Consider the following 18,791-nt stretch of genomic DNA (forward strand, 5'->3'; position numbering starts at 1 on the left):
GGAACTTCGCCGACTATTCACGGCACATAACTAGATTATGTAAAAAGAATGTCCCTTTTGAATGGTCAAGCGAATGCCAGAACGCATTCGAATACCTAAAAGAAAATCTTATGCACCCCACACTATTACAATATCCTGATTTTCGCAAAGAATTTTGCATTATAACGGATGCTAGTAAACAAGCTTGCGGAGCGGTTCTAACTCAGAACCGAAACGGGATTCAGCTCCCAATAGCTTATGCATCACGTTCATTTACAAAAGGAGAAAGCAATAAGAGTACAACGGAACAAGAACTAGCGGCAATCCATTGGGCAATTACCCATTTTAGACCATACATTTATGGCAAGCATTTCACCATTAAAACGGACCACAGACCATTAACGTACCTATTTTCTATGACTAATCCCAGTTCTAAATTAACTCGCATGCGGCTAGAACTAGAAGAATACGACTTCACAGTAGAATACCTAAGGGGGAAAGATAATTTTGTAGCAGACGCACTCTCACGTATAAATATAAAGGAACTCAAAGACATGCAACATAAAGTCCTGAAAGTCACTACCAGGCAACAAAGTAGACAAGAAAACTGTACAGTAACAAACAAGGAACTATTGCCTAGGCAAAGTATCCAAAATGTATCTAAGCCCAACGTACACGAAGTCATAACAAATGATGAAGTACGAAAAGTAGTGACCTTGCGAATAACTGAATCTATTTGTTTACTAAAACGAGGAAATAAAGTTATTGCAAGAATTGATGTTGACGATTTATATACCAATGGAATTTTTGATTTAGGTCAGTTCTTCCAAAGGCTTGAAATGCAAGCCGGTATACTAAAAATCAGCCAACTCAAATTGGCACCGAGTGAAAAAATCTTTGAAACCATTTCAATAGATAATTTCAAAAATATGGGCAATATAAAATTGAAAACATTAAGAGTAGCGCTACTCCAGCCGGTGACCATTATAAAAACTGAAAAAGAGATACAATCGATACTGTCTACATATCATGACGATCCAATTCAAGGAGGTCATACAGGCATTACAAGAACGCTAGCGAAAATAAAAAGACACTATTATTGGAAAAATATGACTCGTCATATAAAAGAGTACATACGTAGATGTCATAAATGCCAAATGTCAAAAACAACGACACATACAAAGACCCCATTGACTTACACAGAAACCCCAACAAATGCTTTTGATATAGTGATAGTGGACACAGTTGGTCCACTACCGAAATCAGAATATGGCAACGAATACATCGTCACACTAATATGTGATTTGACGAAGTATCTAGTAACCATACCTGTTGCGAATAAGAGCGCAAATACTGTCGCAAAAGCTATATTCGAAAATTTTATACTAAAGTACGGTCCAATGAAGACGTTCATTTCGGACATGGGTACCGAGTATAAAAACAATGTAATTCAAGATATGTGTAAATATATGAAAATTGAAAATCTTACATCCACTGCATATCACCACCAGACTTTAGGGACAATCGAACGAAGTCATAGAACATTCAATGAATACATTCGTTCATACATCTCTGCAGATAAAACTGATTGGGACGTTTGGATACAATACTTTACATATTGTTTCAACACAACACCATCAGTCATGCATAATTACTGTCCATATGAACTAGTCTTTGGAAGATTACCAAGGCAGTTCGCAAATTTTAATAAAACAGATAGAATAGAACCACTGTATAATATAGAAGATTACTCAAAGGAAATAAAATTTAGATTAGAAATAGCATATAAAAGAGCTAGACTTTTGTTAGAAAAAGCTAAGTCTTATAGAAAACAACTTTATGATAAGAAAACTTCAGATTTTCAATTAAAAATAGGAGATAAAGTTATACTAAGGAACGAATCGGGTCATAAGTTAGATCCAGTATATATAGGCCCTTATACTGTAGAAACCATAGAAGACAGAGATAACATAGTAATTAGAGATACAAAACAAAAGAAGCAAAAAGTACATAAGGATAGACTAAAAATATATAATCAATGAAACGTTTCATTTCACTTAAGAAAAGGTCTGATCAACCTCAAAACAAAAAAAAAAAAACACAAAAAAAATTTAATTACTATTTTTCCTTCTAAGAAAGTTAAACATAAATCCAAAAACATCGTAATTCAACATACATTTTTTGTATTATTCTGTCATTATACAAAAATGCTTTGAGACAAAACATTGCTAATAATTAATAAGAAAAATCAATTTCAAAAAAATTTTTTCCTTTCTAAACACAATATTAATATTGAGAACTCAATGACTACATATATTACGTCATTTCTTTAAAAAGGGAGGTGTAGCATATTGGACTAATCTACCCTAAGAATACAATAGATGATTGGGTATAACATAGCGTCAATACATTGTGACACTTTGTCATAATAAATATAAATATACAAATATACAAAAAGACCACCAAAAACTACGTAAGCACTCCAGCGCCCCAGTAATACGATCTAACGCTTATACATAAGCCGATCGCGGAGCGTGGGAATGCTGAGCATGCACTTTGCAGCTCAAGTGGTCAATGCCTTCTGCATGCATATGTATATGTATAAATGTAAGTAAGAATACATAGATATAAGCAATGTATGTGCGGGTTAGCTGAACCCAACTTCAGCACACTTTGATCATTCGAATAAACAGATTCAAACAGAGCAGAGGTTCTGAGCTCGGAAAGCAAATCTATTACATCTATTACACGGTAACGATTGTAAGTTACGACTGCGCCGGACATATTCAGCAAGCGTGGATGTGGATGCAGCTACTTGGGCTCAGCCAGTGGCACTTCCTGCCTCGAAAAAGCGGTGATTTGCATTTGTTTATTGCCGCAACAGCCATCTATCCCCTGCACTTGCTGCGTAGATAGATTGATTGGCCGCCAGTGGCTTTGGTTCGGGGGTTTTGGAATCTGAGATTCTCGGGTGGTGGGGAACACTGATTGCCGGCCTGCCTGCCTGCCCCCACATGTTGCAACTTTTATGTTGTTTACCCGTGATTGTGGTGTAAAAAATTTACGGCGCGCACACTTCTCATAAGCGCTTGATGGATTAGGCAGTGGACTTGGTTGGTCCAGCAGACCTGGCGAATCTGGCCAAAATGTTTACGCTGCGGCGTCCAAAAATAGTGGTTTGCCTGCTCGTAGTTTTAATGTGTGGTTTATTTATTGATTTGTGCAAAACCAAAAGCGTAGACCATTAAGCGTTTTGAATATAAGTCTGTTTGTATATAATAAATATCATTGTATACATATATTTCAAATGTATTATATGTATGTACATAAATATATATCCGAACTACGTATTAAAAGTGTGTGCATGGGCATGCAGTTCACTAATCCAAAGCCATTTTGAACCCCACAAAACACCTCGTTGCACTGTTGATTTATATGCTAATGGAATTCGTTTGATTTGCCCCTGAAACAGCCCGTGACCTGGAATCCGATTCTGAGCCGTTCGAGGAGCGCGAACCGTCGCGCACCGTGGTCAAGTTCTCGGAGGAGGCCACCCAGGAGAAGGAGACGCCCTTCGTGCGCCAGAACACGCCGCATCCCAAGGATCTCAAGGCCAAGGCGCAGAAGCTGAAGGTGGAGCGCAGTCGAAACGAGGAGCATGCCAATCTGGTCACCCTTCCGGAGGAGGTGAGTTGTGGTCCTAGATTCGATTCAAATGCCAAGCTTCTGCTGTGTTTCCATCGATAGGGTAACTCTAAGCATTTTCTAGCGCAAATATACGATTGCTTTTATACGTTGTCATCCTTTTTTGGCTGTATACTAATCCTACACTTAAGACTAGAGGCTAAGTAGCTTGATTATTAATAGACCAAAATTAACTGGGTTATACATTTTTAAACAATTAAGATTAGATTGTAACTTACATTACAATTTACATTTTGCTTTATGGAGAATTTTATTCTACTCACTTTGGTCGAGGAGCTGTAGAGTGCCATGTAAAGTCAAGTAAAAAAAAATATCCCTTTTCTTCTCCAGAATGGCACCAAGTTAGCTGAGACCCCAACCGAGACCCGAACCATTGCAAACAATCACCAACAGCAGCCACACCCAGTGCAGCAACCAATCGTTGGTGTAAATTCCAAGCAACCAGTGGTTGTGGGTGTAGTCACTCCAACTACGACGACAGTCGCCCCAACCGGCGTACAGGGTGGCTCAGAGGGAGCCAGCTCCACGGCCAACAATGTAAAGGCAGCAACAGCAGCTGTGGTGGCTGAGTTAGCAGCCACTGTTGGTGGAAGTGATGAGGTCCAGGATGATGACGAGCAGGAGGATGAGTTTGTAAGTTTTAAGATGGATAAATATAACACGGCCTTCTAAAACACTTTAATTTACATCTCAGGAATCCGATCGCCGCGTGGGCTTTCAAGTGGAGGGCGAAGATGATGACTTTTACAAGAGGCCACCCAAATTACACAGAAGGTAAGGAATAAGAGTTTTTAACCAATCGCTATTGGAAGATCGTTAGATCTATTTCATCTATATTCAAAGGTTTTTATACTAATTGTATACTATATACTTTCTTACTTAGGGATACTCCGCATCACCTGAAGAATAAGCGTGTCCAGCATTTAACCGACAAGCAGGCCAGTGAAATCTTGGCAAATGCCCTAGCCTCACAGGAGCGGAACGATACCACACCGCAGCACTCGCTTTCCGGCAAAGTGACATCACCAATTGAGGAGGAGGAGCAGCTGGAGGTGGAACAGGAGCAGCAACAGCAACAGCAGCAGCATCCCTTCGACTCCTCGCTCTCGCCCATTTCGGCTGGCAAAACAGCAGAGGCTAGCACCGACCCAGGTAAATACCGAAATTGTTTCAATTAATTACATTTATATTGCTCTATCTCTGAGAACTGTGTCCAAAACAGCCAAAGTGCTTTGGATGCAGCTTGAGATGGCCAGGCATTGATGGGAAATCGATATGAAAGTGGGCGGGCACTGGTAATTTTCACTCATTTGCCAACTGGGTGACCCGTAAGAGAGGACACTGAAGTGGAAACTTAATTGGCATCCTCTCGGACCACCCATAGCCCCTCTTAATTGTTTCAGCTCTCCACACGCCAACCAAACATTCATACACTCCGCTCTTTTCTTTTTTTTTTTTTTTGTTTTGGGGTCTAGGCCTCATCAATGGGGCAGTACTTCCGACATAATTATATCAGCAAAAAAAAAAAGAGAGGTTAATAGCAAGAGAGAGCCAAGTCGATTAAAAGCGCGTTATGCCAGCGGAATACTACAGGTGTAGAAACCGAGTTGGGCTTGTGAAATACACGCAACAGTTGAGCGTTAACATGGCCTATAAATAGGCAAGGCACGTAGTGTTTGCTTGCTTATCAGGTAACGATATCAGCTTGCAAAAGCTGATAAAAAAAATGAGCAGAGATAGGTGGAAAAACTGTGCAAACCTCACTCAAAAAACAGAGGGTAAACAAGCAAAGAGAGCGCCGAATGGCGATAAAAAATGTGGTGCAAATGAAACTGAAATGAGTTGCCTCATTATACACATATGCGGCTAGGTCTATATTGGTATGGCTACCTGGGAAAACTGTGAGTGAGAAGAGAGCAGCTACGGAGAGACTAGAGACCACATCGAGTGCAATTGCCAGACTTTGCGACCGGGTCTGGGCGTTTGGCCCACTCGCCGCCTGCTTTAGTCATTCTTCAGTTACGCTTGCGTTTTGTCAACGTCGCGAGAGACGCGCTACATTCGTCAGCAGCTCAACGTATATTTGCACTTGTTATTATACGGTTTTTTATTATTTTTGTTTGCTTCTCAATTGGCATTCAAAACAGAGAGCGAGTTATAGCCAAGACTACCGAGATCTTGGCCAATAACAATAGCAGAAGCTTCTCACGCAAATATCAACGCCTTGACTTAGTCATAAAAGCGGAGGAAAACAACATTTCATTGTTAAATACTTCTCCGGAGGAGAGTTTGAAATGTATTTTCTTCGGTTTTACTTTTTTTTTTTTTGCTTACGTGTTTTGTTGTCCCGAGCGAATATTGTTATCGATTTTTGTCTGCTGTCGGTCATAATTCCTTTATGGAGGGCGTTGAGAAGGAGGCAGCGGTTCATTCGTCTGGAAAGTTTCTCACGTTGCGCATACGCAGCGTATGATGGCCCGAGGCCGTAATTGAATTTCAGCTGCAGTACTCCGTCGATTCAAGTGTTCAAGGTTGGGAAGCGGACCGGAAGGAAGGGAAACCCCTTGGGCCCTATTTGCATATCGGCTGCAGTGCATATCCCCGAAAATGAGCTACTTGAAAGTAAATTTAGTCTTGTTTATATAGCAAGCGTTGCTGGGTTTTCTGTTGGATATTTGCAGATGGCAAACATGAAAAGTGTGCTTGGTTCGGTTCGGTTCGGTTCGCTTGTGTGCATATCCGGTTTCCCGGAATTTCCTTCGCCTTTGCACAGATTTTTCTGGCTAGATATTGCAACCGCTTCGGCAATACTATCAACATTTGCACAATTCCTTTGACATTTCTACGCTCATGTCCTCTATTTTTATAAATTTTTTGCTGGATTCCGGCAAACAATGAGCTGCATTTGCTGCACATTTCCTGCAGGATTCTTAAAGCACGGTTACCTTCTCTTTCGAAATAGAATGCCGTGGTACCGTCCGAGTCGACCAATGTTGGCCAATAAATAAACCGTTGATAAGCTCAAGGCAATGGCATTCATTATTTATGTATTGTATCGTTGATTGCATGGGATTCTTATTGAATTTTTCCCGCAGTATGTTGCGTGTTCGTCAATGTGCTTGTACATATATTTATATATGATTCTTTGTCGGTTTTCCGGTTTGTTTGTTCGGTGCGCCCTTTTCATCACTGATGTAACAAAGTATGCATTATTATTTGCTGTTCTCTTGCAGCTCTTGTGCAAACAGCAATTTAAACTATTTGCAGTTGGCATTCCTTCTATCATGGGCATCAAACAAACACGATTTCGATTTGGATTTTGGCTTGCCGAATGTTTAAGTTTTGCGAATGCAATCATAGCCCTGAACTCTCAGGCCTTGTGTTTTTCACAGTTGCATGCTAAGTTTATCGTTTAAACCGCTACTCCCCAGTGGTAGAATTTTCCCAACCCCCTGCCATCAGTTGTGACAGTTTTCTCTCCCCTTAAAATAAGAGGAAAAAAATAGGAAAAAAAAACCATCTTCCCATTTTCGCGCTAGAAAACAAACAAAAATGCAATAAACGCCAGCTGCAGCGGAGAAGAGAGGAGCCTGTTCGGGTCAAAGAATTTCACTGCGTATTTTCCAATATTTTCGCCGCCATGTTGATAGCATGGAAATGTGGAAAATTCGAGTAATTGTCACTGAGGTGGCTGTCTGTGTCCCAGCAAGCCGAACCAAACCAAACCAAGCGAACATTGGTTTGTCAACAAACATGGATGCGGGAATGTGACGACCTGAATTGTTGCCCTCAAAATGCAATCAAAATGAACACACACCGAGCTGTTTTCATTACCAAAAGCGCTCTTCGCGCCCATGATATCATCCGTTTCGTTTTAAGCACATTAATCAGTACGCAAACCTCTGCTGCCCTACTGATATCGAGAAATAACGCATACGACAGGTGGACCAAGGTCATTACCTACCACTTGACTTTGCTGTACACTGGGCTGGGTTGGTCCCCCCTTTTGTAATGTTCCTACGTATGTGTCCAAAAATTTCGTAATGATTCAGAGCTGCCTTATCGCCAGTTTGTTTTACTACATTTTCCCCCCTTTTTGGGCCTTCTTGTTTTGCTTTATCACATTGGCTTAGGCATTCCAAAGTTTGATTAGATAGCAGTGTTTTGAACGCACACCCCTTTCAAAAAAAAAAAAAAAAAACATCGCTTCATTGGAGTGAAAATCGAAAAAGAGGAGACAGTTTTGATGGAGGAAGCTTAGTGTGGCTTTGTTGTCGGAATATTCCTGGGTGATTTTATGATGCTCCCATAAAAACTTTGTTCATTAATTTTTGTCGCCACATTTAAGCGGACGTCGCACTGTCTTTTTTGTTGATTTCCAAAGCTTAACACTCGCAATTTGTCAGAGGCTGCAGCATCGCTACCCGCCGTTTAACCTGGTCGACAATTAATCATGAAACCTGCCAGCACTCCACAACTATGGCATTTTCCATAAGCGCCGGAAAACAAAATAAGACGACAAAAAATGCAGATCTCGTCGATTCCAAAAGGGCTTTAAGTCGTTTTAAGCGCACTCGAAGCATTGATCTCTTGCCATTGATAATGTCGGGGTAATTAAAATCGATTGATTCGATGCGGTCATTGGCTTAAATTCCATCAGAGTGGAAAGCGAAATTTGCATGGACGGGGAAAAGTTGTGGCCCAAGTTGTTCTTTTTTTGTTTCCCCTTGTCATAACAAATGTGACAAGTTGAAGCTCCTGGAGAGTGCCGTCCACATCTTGGCCACAGAATGCCGTGAGAAAGAAATAGTCGAGTGAAATATGATTTCTGCCTTTTGGCATGTGTCCATGTTGTGGGCTAATTTCCCAGAGACAGACACGACGACTTCTGCCACATGGTCATTTACATATAAATGACAAAACAAAAAGAGAGCAGCGAATTGGAGAAGCTGCAGGATTCCCGACCCGTGCCATTGATTTGGACTTTGGCATTTGTCAGCTGGCAGCAGATTCCGATTTGCGATTGCCATTGCGATTCATAACCAGCGTGCAAATGCTAATGCATTCGGGGAATCATCATTTCTTATTGCCACTTTCTCATTTTACGAGCTGCTCTCGTTTCGTCTTTTGGTGTTTTTAAATTTTTATATGTTTATGTTTATGTTATTTATTTTACGGGTGACGAAGGACAAAAACGATGGCGTTACTTCGTTCGGGGCTCACCTCATTGAGCTGCACGCGTGATGTCATCGTAAAATGCTTAAATGCCCGCTTAAGTGGGTGCCGCAAAAAGTTCGCAGGCACTCTGGCAATCAGTAAAATAAGTCTGATAAGAAATATGAGGAAAACAAATGGTCTTATGCGATCCTTCTTGTGCAGTTCCTGTTTCAGTTCGTGTATTAAAACTTCACTTTCCTTGCCTTGCCCCCCAGACAGATTGCCTACATTCCGGCGTCCTCAGGAACCGGAATGAAATCACACACAGCACGTGTCATTTGCTCTCCTCCCCGGGAAAAAATCTTATTTTGTTTTATGGCTTTTTTCTCTGGTTATTGTTGTCTCGGACCGTTTTTCTCCCACTCATCTGGGTGGAAAGCATGAAAAGATGGCTTTATTTCGAACGTATGCATGTGGGGCCGAAATATACATATGTATATATATCCATAAAAATATCTTTCGCTTACGCATTTGTCCGGCAATTCAGAGAGTCAAATTGAGAATGAAGGAGATGAGTTGTTGGCATTTAAAACATTTAAACAGCATATTTTGCTGCCACAACACCTTCGCTTAAGCTTCTACCCCATGGAAATTGTTGAATTATGGAGCACAAACAAATTTGGGTCTGTAAGCAAAGAAATTCAAATTTTCTGAATACCCCACTCAACTTACCAAATTCAATAATGGTACATTGAGTGAATGGCAATGTTGGTTTGTAGGTGTAGTAGACTTAAATCCGGCAATATTAATGTTGACTTGACAGGCAGACAGGAGTCGATGGAGGTGAGGCTCAAGCTGAGTGCCCCTGTCTTTTCATTTATGCATTGATTAACATGAAAACTCGCATACAATTACAGAGTGAAATTGTCTCAAGAGCCGACTCCCTGTTTTCTCCGTCCCGCCATCCTGGCGAATCCTTGACAGTCGCTGGATGTGGAGATGGGGAAAAGAAAATGATTTTGTTGGCCAAAGTGCCGACGGATTTATTGAGTGCAAATCAGCAATAGCGAAAATGAAAGCAATAAATGTACTTCTGAGAAGGGAAAAGTTACTGGTACTCATCTTTCTTACACCACCTGATTCCCAGCCTCTTTTTTTTCGACCTGAGGGACGTCTGAGAGTTTTCTTGGCAGACTGTCTGTTTATTTATTTAATAATTATACAAAGTCGTATTCTCAGCTGGGGGACTTGAGGGGTTTCATTCAAGGTCGTTGCTTTAACGCCTGATTCTAGTGAGGGGAAGCGGTTCATTGACTGCTGTTTATGACCAAGTAACAGACGCTGTTGGCCAACTTTTGGTCGTTCAATTTAAATGTCATCATGGCAAAATTTATGCTAAACACGAATCCTTTTATTTATTTGTTTCGTGGGAGGTGTTTCAAATTTGATTAAATCATCGCAATAAATGTGTAATCTCACTGATGCTCTATCGCATTGATGGGGTTTTCCGTTCCAATGCACTTGAATGGATGCATATGGTTTACCCACTTAGCCACCAGTCCGTGCTTTTATCTATTCCTCTGGCAGACACAGATCGATTGCGCTCCTTTAGCTCGTCGGCAGCGTTAAAAGTTAGCTTCGCATATTAAAAAGTGCAGTCAAATAAAAAATAGGTTGCCTCACAACATACACACGGTGTCTGGACAAGATGCCTGGCAGCTGCTTATATTAAAAAGTGCACTCAGATAAAAAGCAAATCAAGCCATGTTCAATGTCAAAATCAAAGTCAAAGAGGGCAACAACACCCTGCCCCGAAATGGCCAGCGCAGCAACGGCAACTTTAGCTACTCCGGAGCTGGAAGTGGTCGAAATAGTCCGGCGATGAGCAGCCTGCGCAGCTCACTGGCCTCCTCCAATCGGAGTCCCAGTGGATCACTGCAGCGAAAGGGCAAAAGAGTACGGATTGTGACCAGCTATGATCCGATTGATCGGGATTACGAAAGGCAGAGGCAGCATTATGGTAAAAATCCGGGGATTTAGAAATATTAAAATATATATCCACAAAAAACTCTGATATTAAGCAAATATTTTTCATTCTTCCAGACAACTTGGATGGCGTTACGGAGCTGCGTTTGGAGCAGTACGAAATCCACATCGAGCGCACTGCAGCCGGATTGGGTCTGAGTATTGCCGGTGGCAAGGGCTCAACACCCTTTAAGGGTGACGATGATGGCATCTTCATATCAAGGGTCACCGAGGCGGGACCCGCTGATCTGGCTGGTCTTAAAGTGGGCGACAAAGTTATCAAAGTCAACGGCATTGTTGTCGTGGATGCGGATCACTACCAGGCGGTGCAGGTGTTAAAAGCCTGCGGTGCCGTACTTGTTTTGGTGGTACAGCGTGAGGTGACTCGCCTGATTGGCCACCCCGTGTTTAGCGAGGATGGTAGTGTGTCCCAAATCTCGGTCGAGACGCGACCACTGGTGGCGGATGCCCCTCCAGCTGCATCCATTAGCCACGAGCGTTACATCCCGGCACCCATTGAAATTGTGCCCCAACAGCAGCATCTACAGCAACAGCAACAGCAGCCCATTCAGCAGGTGGCCCCAACGCATAGCTATTCGGGCAACGTGTTTGCCACACCCACTGCCGCACAAACGGTGCAGCCTGCTGTGTCTGCTGCGCCCAATGGATTGCTACTGAATGGCAGGGTGTGTAATCCATGAAAACCCCTTACCAAATCCACATCCCTGACATTTCACTTGTTTCCCTTTACTCTCGTTTACTATTTGTGATTGATTTCTGGTTTTCGATGTGCGGTCATTCTAGGAGGCGCCACTGAGCTACATCCAGCTGCACACAACGCTCATCCGCGATCAGATTGGCCAAGGACTGGGCTTCAGCATTGCGGGCGGAAAGGGGTCGCCGCCGTTCAAGGACGACTGCGATGGCATTTTCATATCCCGCATCACGGAGGGCGGACTAGCGTACCGCGATGGGAAAATTATGGTGGGCGACCGGGTGATGGCGGTGAGTGGGAGGCGTTCCAGAGCCGGACGTATCAATCTCTGACCCAGGCTAATGGCATTTCCCTGTACAGATTAACGGCAACGATATGACTGAAGCCCATCATGACGCAGCCGTCGCCTGTTTGACTGAACCGCAGCGATTTGTGCGTTTGGTGTTGCAGCGCGAGTACAGAGGTCCACTGGAACCACCGACGAGTCCGCGAAGTCCGGCAGTGCTCAACTCTTTGAGCCCCTCTGGATATTTGGCCAACCGACCAGGTGGGTACTCAATAGATTTGAACATCAGCAACCTATTGCTCGAAAATACTTAACATTGGATTTCATGTACTTCTATTCCTCATGCGTTTTAAATAACCAATGGTTTTCTCACCTCCATTTCCAACAGCTAATTTCAGTCGATCGGTGGTGGAAGTTGAGCAGCCGTACAAGTACAACACCCTGGCTACGACCACGCCCACACCGAAGCCCACTGTGCCAGCTAGTATTAGCAACAATAATAACACTCTGCCCAGCAGCAAAACCAATGGATTTGCCACTGCTGCTGCTGCCACGATAGACAGTTCCACGGGTCAACCGGTGCCCGCTCCCCGTCGTACCAACTCTGTTCCAATGGGAGATGGAGACATTGGGGCGGGTTCCACCACCAGTGGGGATTCTGGCGAGGCACAGGTAAGGAAGTTGGATAACTAACTTTAGTAGCTGTGTAGACTATAGTCTAGTTTCCTGTTTAGCCAGTTGCACGTCATTTTAATGTTGCCCATAAGCTCGTTACCTTAACTTTTTTGTTTTCTACAATCATGATCAGTCGGTAGGATTAAGATAAAACCAAAATGTATATGCTTGCGCTGCAGTATCTTACATATATTTCTAATCAGCCTAAAAGGTAAGTAGCTAAAACTTTAATGTTATTTTAACAAAAAACTGCAGCGCAAGTCGTCCAAGCAAATTGTTGTTGATATTTGGCGTCCAAAAACCAAAATTCAAAACTTAAACATGAACACACTAAATAGTCATAAGATACCTAATATGTGCTAATCCATTTCTCCGCCAGAATATCAATTACTCATAACCCTAGCTGCTAGATCTATATATTTGCTCATCTACTCGTATATATAACGAAATTGTTTGTGTTTGTTTTGCATGTGCCCTGTGCGCCTTGTCTGTCCTCCCAATATATGCTATATGCTCATTTTGCATACATAGTCGAATTATATATAATTATCGACCGATTAGACGCTAAGTCTGCACCGATTTATGTCCCAGCTTTTAAGCACCAATCGAGAAAAAGAGTCAAAATGCTAGGAGGCGTTTGCGGAATTGTATCTAAATTAATGATTAATGATTCATAGTTAGGCACGTTAGCTTAGTTCTAGATCTAACGATGGCTTCATAGCCCATCATCAAAAGTGAAACCAAAATTTACAAAAACCAACATATTTTTGTTTCTTTTTCTCTGATCAACCACCACCCCCTCCAAAAACCAAAAAACTTGCTTAAAACCGATATTTCCGAATACTTTGCTAAATCCAAAAACCACGTAACAACCAACGTACATACCCAACCACGACCGTGAGCAGCCCTCCTCGTTGCGACCGCTGACCAGCGATGATTTTCAGGCGATGATCCCGGCACACTTCCTCAGCGGCGGCAGTCAGCATCAGGTGCATGTGGCCCGGCCCAACGAGGTGGGCGTGAGTGCCGTCACGGTGAATGTGAATAAGCCTCAGCCGGATCTGCCCATGTTCCCGGCGGCACCTACCGAACTTGGCCGCGTCACCGAGACGATCACCAAGTCCACGTTCACGGAGACGGTGATGACGCGCATCACCGACAATCAGTTGGCGGAGCCGCTTATCAGTGAGGTGACTATCTCCACATCCCGCATACACTAGAAGCGCGTACAGTCGCTGCCCAGAGTCCAAGAGTTAATGAATCGTTGTGTAAAAGTCACAAGCAAAGTTATCCGGACACGGGCACACATTATCCTGTAGCTCAGATGACCTGAAAATATGTAAAAAACAAAAAAAAAAAAAAATCTATATAGTGTATCCAGGCACGGAATTCGAGCTTTTCTCGTTACCGCACATAAACACGCACAATCCACCCGTACATGATGCACAACAACACACACCAAAATTGATTTAATTTAATTCTAAATTAATTTATGATTTATAGTCCCTACAATTGGCAAACTTTGACCTATTGGCTGCGCTTCCCATCTTTAATTTGAATTTGCTAAATAAATATATGTGCGTTTTGCAAACGATTTGATTTAACTATTGGTCAGAGGCCCGCCCCGTTTGAGACGCTGAGTTCATCTATGTTTCATGCCAAGCATTATGCAAAACATGCACATTTACAAGAGTTGTGATTGCTCCGACTAATTGAGTAGCAGTTGAGATGGAATTGGATTAAGTTGGTTATGGCACGGAGCTGGAAACTACTATTAAGCGATTAATCAATTCAAATTTAATTCAATTAAATGTGGAAGAACTTTGGCATGCCACTCGTTTCTGTACTAAGTTAACTTTCCCTCTACTAACACTGGATAAATATAATTTTCCAACTGTTCCACAAAAATCCTGGCTTATGTTTGTTTTGCAAATAACTTGAAACCAACAAAAAATATCCATTTAAGTGGGTATTAGCCTTAATGCTTTCGAGGGGTTTTGAAATGTTTTTTTTTTTTTTTTATTTTGGGCTGGTACAATTTTTGATAGCCTTGGCCAACACTTGAATATTTAGTGTCCTTTGGAAGTAACCGAATCTATTGAAGTGAGCGGCAAAGCGCTTTCGTTTTGAACGACAGAATGGTTTACTCACTCACTTTTCGTAGAGCCACTCGAGTGTCATTGCCGACGTGATGCAAATCCCAGCAAGAAATCCCAGAGACTCTGTGCATGTGGCAAGCTTTGTCACTTGCCACTTGCAGCATAAATAACTAAACCGGCAAACTATGCTACATGCACACTATATCCTTAAATAAATAATAATAAAGTGAGCACATGCCGAAAAAAGATTTAGAAACTTTAAATGACTCACAAGAGTTCCCAACAGCGTTTATTTCGTGTGTAGCAGAGTGTGGCCATAAGTAAACTTTAAATATTTCTGTTTGCCTTCGCAATCTTCATCCGTGTGTCTGTCTCCGGGGCACTGATAAATAAAACATTTAATTGTTTTTAATTTACTTTCCCCTTCTGCGTTTGCATTCTGCTTTGGAGCGAGATATCCGTTGGCTTCGAACTCGAAAGAATTCAATTTCTTCGAGGTAATTGGAAAGAGTTAGTAGCAGTTAGCCGAGTACATGTGTTTATTTGGCATTTTGACACGAATGAGCCTTTGTGGATGTCAGCTCTCAGGAGATAGTTCCGAGTTTCCCGGCAATGAATATAAAACAGAAATATTATGCTTTGATGTTGCAATATGCCAGGACTTGAGCTAAACGATGCTCACCTCAACCACAGGAGCCGCAAAAGCTTTGTTTAAATCTGTGTGAAAATGCGTGAGCCAGGAAAATTCAGCATAAAGTGGGCGTGGTTTCACCCACTCTTTTTGCATGTTGTTTAATCTAAAATTAAGTTATTCATAAGAACAGCACAAAACGTATTCATTATTTATTGAATGTGAATCACTCTTGGTACTCGGTTTTCATGTTTAATGAATGCTTCGACTTAAGTGCATGACTTTGTTTTTTTGGTGTTTGGCTTGGCTTGTCTTGGTTTTTGTGTCTCACCAAGGGAAACCCCCTTAATTTGTATGTACACCTTAATATAAATATCACCAACAATTTTGCACCACCATTGAACGCCAGCACATGAGCACCCTTCATCCATGGACTCACCCAATACACGGCAGACTCAGTAGGATTCTTAGCGTTAGGACCATCGATCTGTGTTAATTTTGTGATGTGCTAACACGATTTCCCATTATCTGTCCTGTAGGAGGTTGTGCTGCCCAAGAACCAGGGCTCCCTGGGATTCAGCATCATCGGCGGCACGGATCATTCCTGTGTGCCCTTCGGCACTCGAGAGCCTGGCATATTCATATCGCACGTAAGTACAGACGGATAGATTAACTAACTAACAATTACCTGCAGCAGCAGCTGGCAAAAAAGTTTTCGAATTAAAACACTCGAGTGGCCGCAACTTGCGAATGCAAATGAGCTGCTGCTGCAGAACAATTGTTCAGAATCCAGTGGCTCGTAGGATGGCTTTATTATAAGCAGCCAACTAAGCCAGCTGCCTGCTCGAAAGTTTCAAGTCTTTTGGCCATTTATGAGTATAACAATTACCCCTGGGGTTTCTCCTCCTTAAATCCGTCAGATTGTGCCCGGCGGGATTGCCTCCAAGTGCGGCAAGCTGCGCATGGGCGATCGCATATTGAAAGTCAACGAGGCGGATGTTTCCAAGGCCACACATCAGGATGCGGTTCTGGAGCTGTTGAAGCCAGGTGATGAAATTAAGCTGACCATTCAACACGACCCATTGCCGCCAGGATTTCAGGTAAGTTTTGTGGACTGGCAAAGTCCTTATTAGCCCATCTTAGACTGCTTTTGTACTGTAAATATGTATATACGCTTCGGATCTACTTCTTACTCCTCCTCTATAATCAATTTTTGTATACTCTGCCACTGCTCACAAACAAATTCAATACGCACAGAGCATAGAAGTAGTTTATGTAAAAACAGAGGTAAGCTCCTCTTGGCTTTCAGTGGGGAAATATTTGCAATTAGTCAAATGCCTTTTCCTTAACTTTTTGTTTGCTTTGTTTAGACCTGAAGAGAGTCCCGATTGTTATTTGTCAGCGTTTAAGCCGTGTCCATGCTCATTTCCATTCTTTCCTAATTGTTAATTGTAAATCGCAGGAAGTGCTACTCAGCAAGGCGGAGGGCGAACGTTTGGGCATGCACATCAAGGGCGGCTTGAATGGCCAGCGTGGTAATCCCGCCGATCCCTCCGACGAAGGCGTCTTCGTGTCCAAAATTAACTCGGTCGGTGCGGCCAGACGGGACGGAAGGCTTAAGGTAACGTACTGCTCCTGTCTTGGGCGATTACGGCTCGCCCACCTTTTGTTGTCTGGGGAAAAGCTCAATTGAAACTTTTGCTTCAGGTGGGCATGCGTCTGCTCGAGGTTAATGGACACTCGCTGCTGGGCGCCTCGCACCAGGATGCGGTCAATGTGCTGCGCAACGCTGGGAACGAGATTCAATTGGTCGTCTGCAAAGGCTACGACAAGTCCAATTTAATTCATTCCATTGGCCAGGCCGGCGGCATGAGCACTGGCTTCAACTCGTCTGCATCCTGCAGCGGTGGCAGTCGCCAAGGTACGTAATCTTGAGCTTATCGACCCAGTTGAATCCCTCTTAAATTACTTTTCCCCTGTTCCCTTGCTTGACCAGGCTCGCGTGCATCGGAAACGGGCTCGGAACTGAGCCAGAGTCAGAGTGTATCCAGCTTGGACCACGAAGAGGATGAGCGTCTGCGACAGGTGCGTACAAAAGTTAAGGAGCGACTTGGGCATGACATTAATAGCTACTTCCCCCTTTCCCAATAGGACTTCGATGTCTTTGCCTCGCAGAAGCCAGATGCACAACAGCCAACTGGCCCATCTGTCCTGGCAGCTGCTGCTGCCATGGTGCATGGCGCCTCGTCGCCCACACCACCTGCTGCCACCTCCAATATAACTCCCTTACCCACAGCCGCGGCAGTAGCATCTGCTGATTTAACAGCACCGGACACGCCAGCAACCCAGACCGTGGCGCTCATTCACGCAGAACAGCAGGCCCATCAACAACAACAGCAGACGCAGCTGGCGCCTTTGGGTCAGGAGAAGAGTACCCAGGAGAAGGTAAGTGACTGGACTGGCCTTGGGACATTCGGTGAAAACTTATTCCTCGTTGTTTCGTTTGCAAATTAGGTGCTGGAAATCGTACGCGCGGCTGATGCCTTCACCACCGTGCCACCAAAGTCGCCATCGGAACACCACGAGCAGGATAAGATACAGAAGACGACGACGGTTGTCATATCGAAGCATACGCTCGACACGAACCCAACCACCCCCACAACGCCGGCGGCGCCTCTTTCCATCGCTGGAGCAGAGTCAGCGAACTCGGCTGGTGCTCCTTCTCCAGCTGTTCCTGCATCCACGCCCGGCTCAGCGCCAGTTCTTCCTGCCGTGGCCGTGCAGACACAGACGCAAACGACCTCCACGGAGAAGGATGAAGAGGAGGAGTCGCAACTACAGGTATGTACCCACCTGACCGTGGATGCACGTCTCTTGTCTTGGCTTTAATATCTGTGTGTGTGTGTACGTCTTTCAATATTTGTGCGTGTACCATTCGTTTGTGTAAAATACCTGTCTGTGTGCGAGTTTGGGTACCCAGATCCAGATCCAAATACAGATACACCCATGTAACAGCTAACACGAACCGACAGTCGCCACCCCAACAGAAAACTCGACTCTAAACCCGACCAATCTCTTAACTTGATTTTTGTTTCGTATTTCGCTTGTTATGTGTTTGTGTAACTTCACTAATGCCTTTGTCCTGTCACTGACATTTCGTGTCCTGTGCTTGGAGTGCGTGCGTGTGTGTGTCAAAAATTTTAAAATGTATACAAAGAAATAAGATGATAAACCAAAAACACCATACTACTACCATCCATATTCACAAACCACAAAGGTCACAAAACAGTTGTTGTGATAAATTTGGCATGTGATGCCAGTTGAAAAAAAGGGAAGAACAAAAAAAGAAAAAAAAAAAAACACCAAATAGAATGGGAATCATAGCTATATATTTTCAACTGAATTCACAGGTACCAGCATGATAGCATCAGACCATTAAACCTACTGACTGTAACTAAAACAAAATAATCATTGCATCCACTCGTTCGAAAGCACTTTCATTCTCTCATGTAAACACTA

At 43.1% G+C, this 18,791-nt stretch overlaps 1 protein-coding gene across 18 annotated transcripts in view, besides 1 other annotated feature; it reads left to right on the plus strand.

Annotated features, from left to right (window-relative positions):
• Nucleotides 1–2,728: part of a mobile genetic element that runs on past the window's edge.
• scrib (scribble) overlaps nucleotides 1–18,791 on the plus strand; it is a 67,702-nt gene that overhangs the window by 26,560 nt on the left and 22,351 nt on the right. For 7 of the 18 annotated variants that reach the window (NM_001260392.1, NM_001170276.3, NM_001260389.1 and 4 more), the window contains 15 exons: nucleotides 3,452–3,666; nucleotides 4,015–4,317; nucleotides 4,379–4,458; nucleotides 4,568–4,836; nucleotides 10,945–11,552; nucleotides 11,671–11,871; nucleotides 11,942–12,128; nucleotides 12,256–12,539; nucleotides 15,812–15,922; nucleotides 16,193–16,372; nucleotides 16,735–16,893; nucleotides 16,980–17,193; nucleotides 17,269–17,357; nucleotides 17,424–17,717; nucleotides 17,787–18,113. In NM_001260392.1, coding sequence (NP_001247321.1) covers nucleotides 3,452–3,666; nucleotides 4,015–4,317; nucleotides 4,379–4,458; nucleotides 4,568–4,836; nucleotides 10,945–11,552; nucleotides 11,671–11,871; nucleotides 11,942–12,128; nucleotides 12,256–12,539; nucleotides 15,812–15,922; nucleotides 16,193–16,372; nucleotides 16,735–16,893; nucleotides 16,980–17,193; nucleotides 17,269–17,357; nucleotides 17,424–17,717; nucleotides 17,787–18,113 — 3,521 coding nt within the window. Of the gene's footprint in view, nucleotides 1–3,451; nucleotides 3,667–4,014; nucleotides 4,318–4,378; nucleotides 4,459–4,567; nucleotides 4,837–5,703; nucleotides 5,762–10,514; nucleotides 10,862–10,944; nucleotides 11,553–11,670; nucleotides 11,872–11,941; nucleotides 12,129–12,255; nucleotides 12,540–13,447; nucleotides 14,267–15,811; nucleotides 15,923–16,192; nucleotides 16,373–16,529; nucleotides 16,560–16,734; nucleotides 16,894–16,979; nucleotides 17,194–17,268; nucleotides 17,358–17,423; nucleotides 17,718–17,786; nucleotides 18,609–18,791 lie in introns of those variants that run through there. The other 11 variants (NM_001170275.2, NM_001170274.2, NM_080015.4 and 8 more) reach the window with 6 other exon arrangements.

Source organism: Drosophila melanogaster, chromosome 3R (assembly GCF_000001215.4).
Source record: "Drosophila melanogaster chromosome 3R".
NCBI lineage: Eukaryota > Metazoa > Arthropoda > Insecta > Diptera > Drosophilidae > Drosophila > Drosophila melanogaster.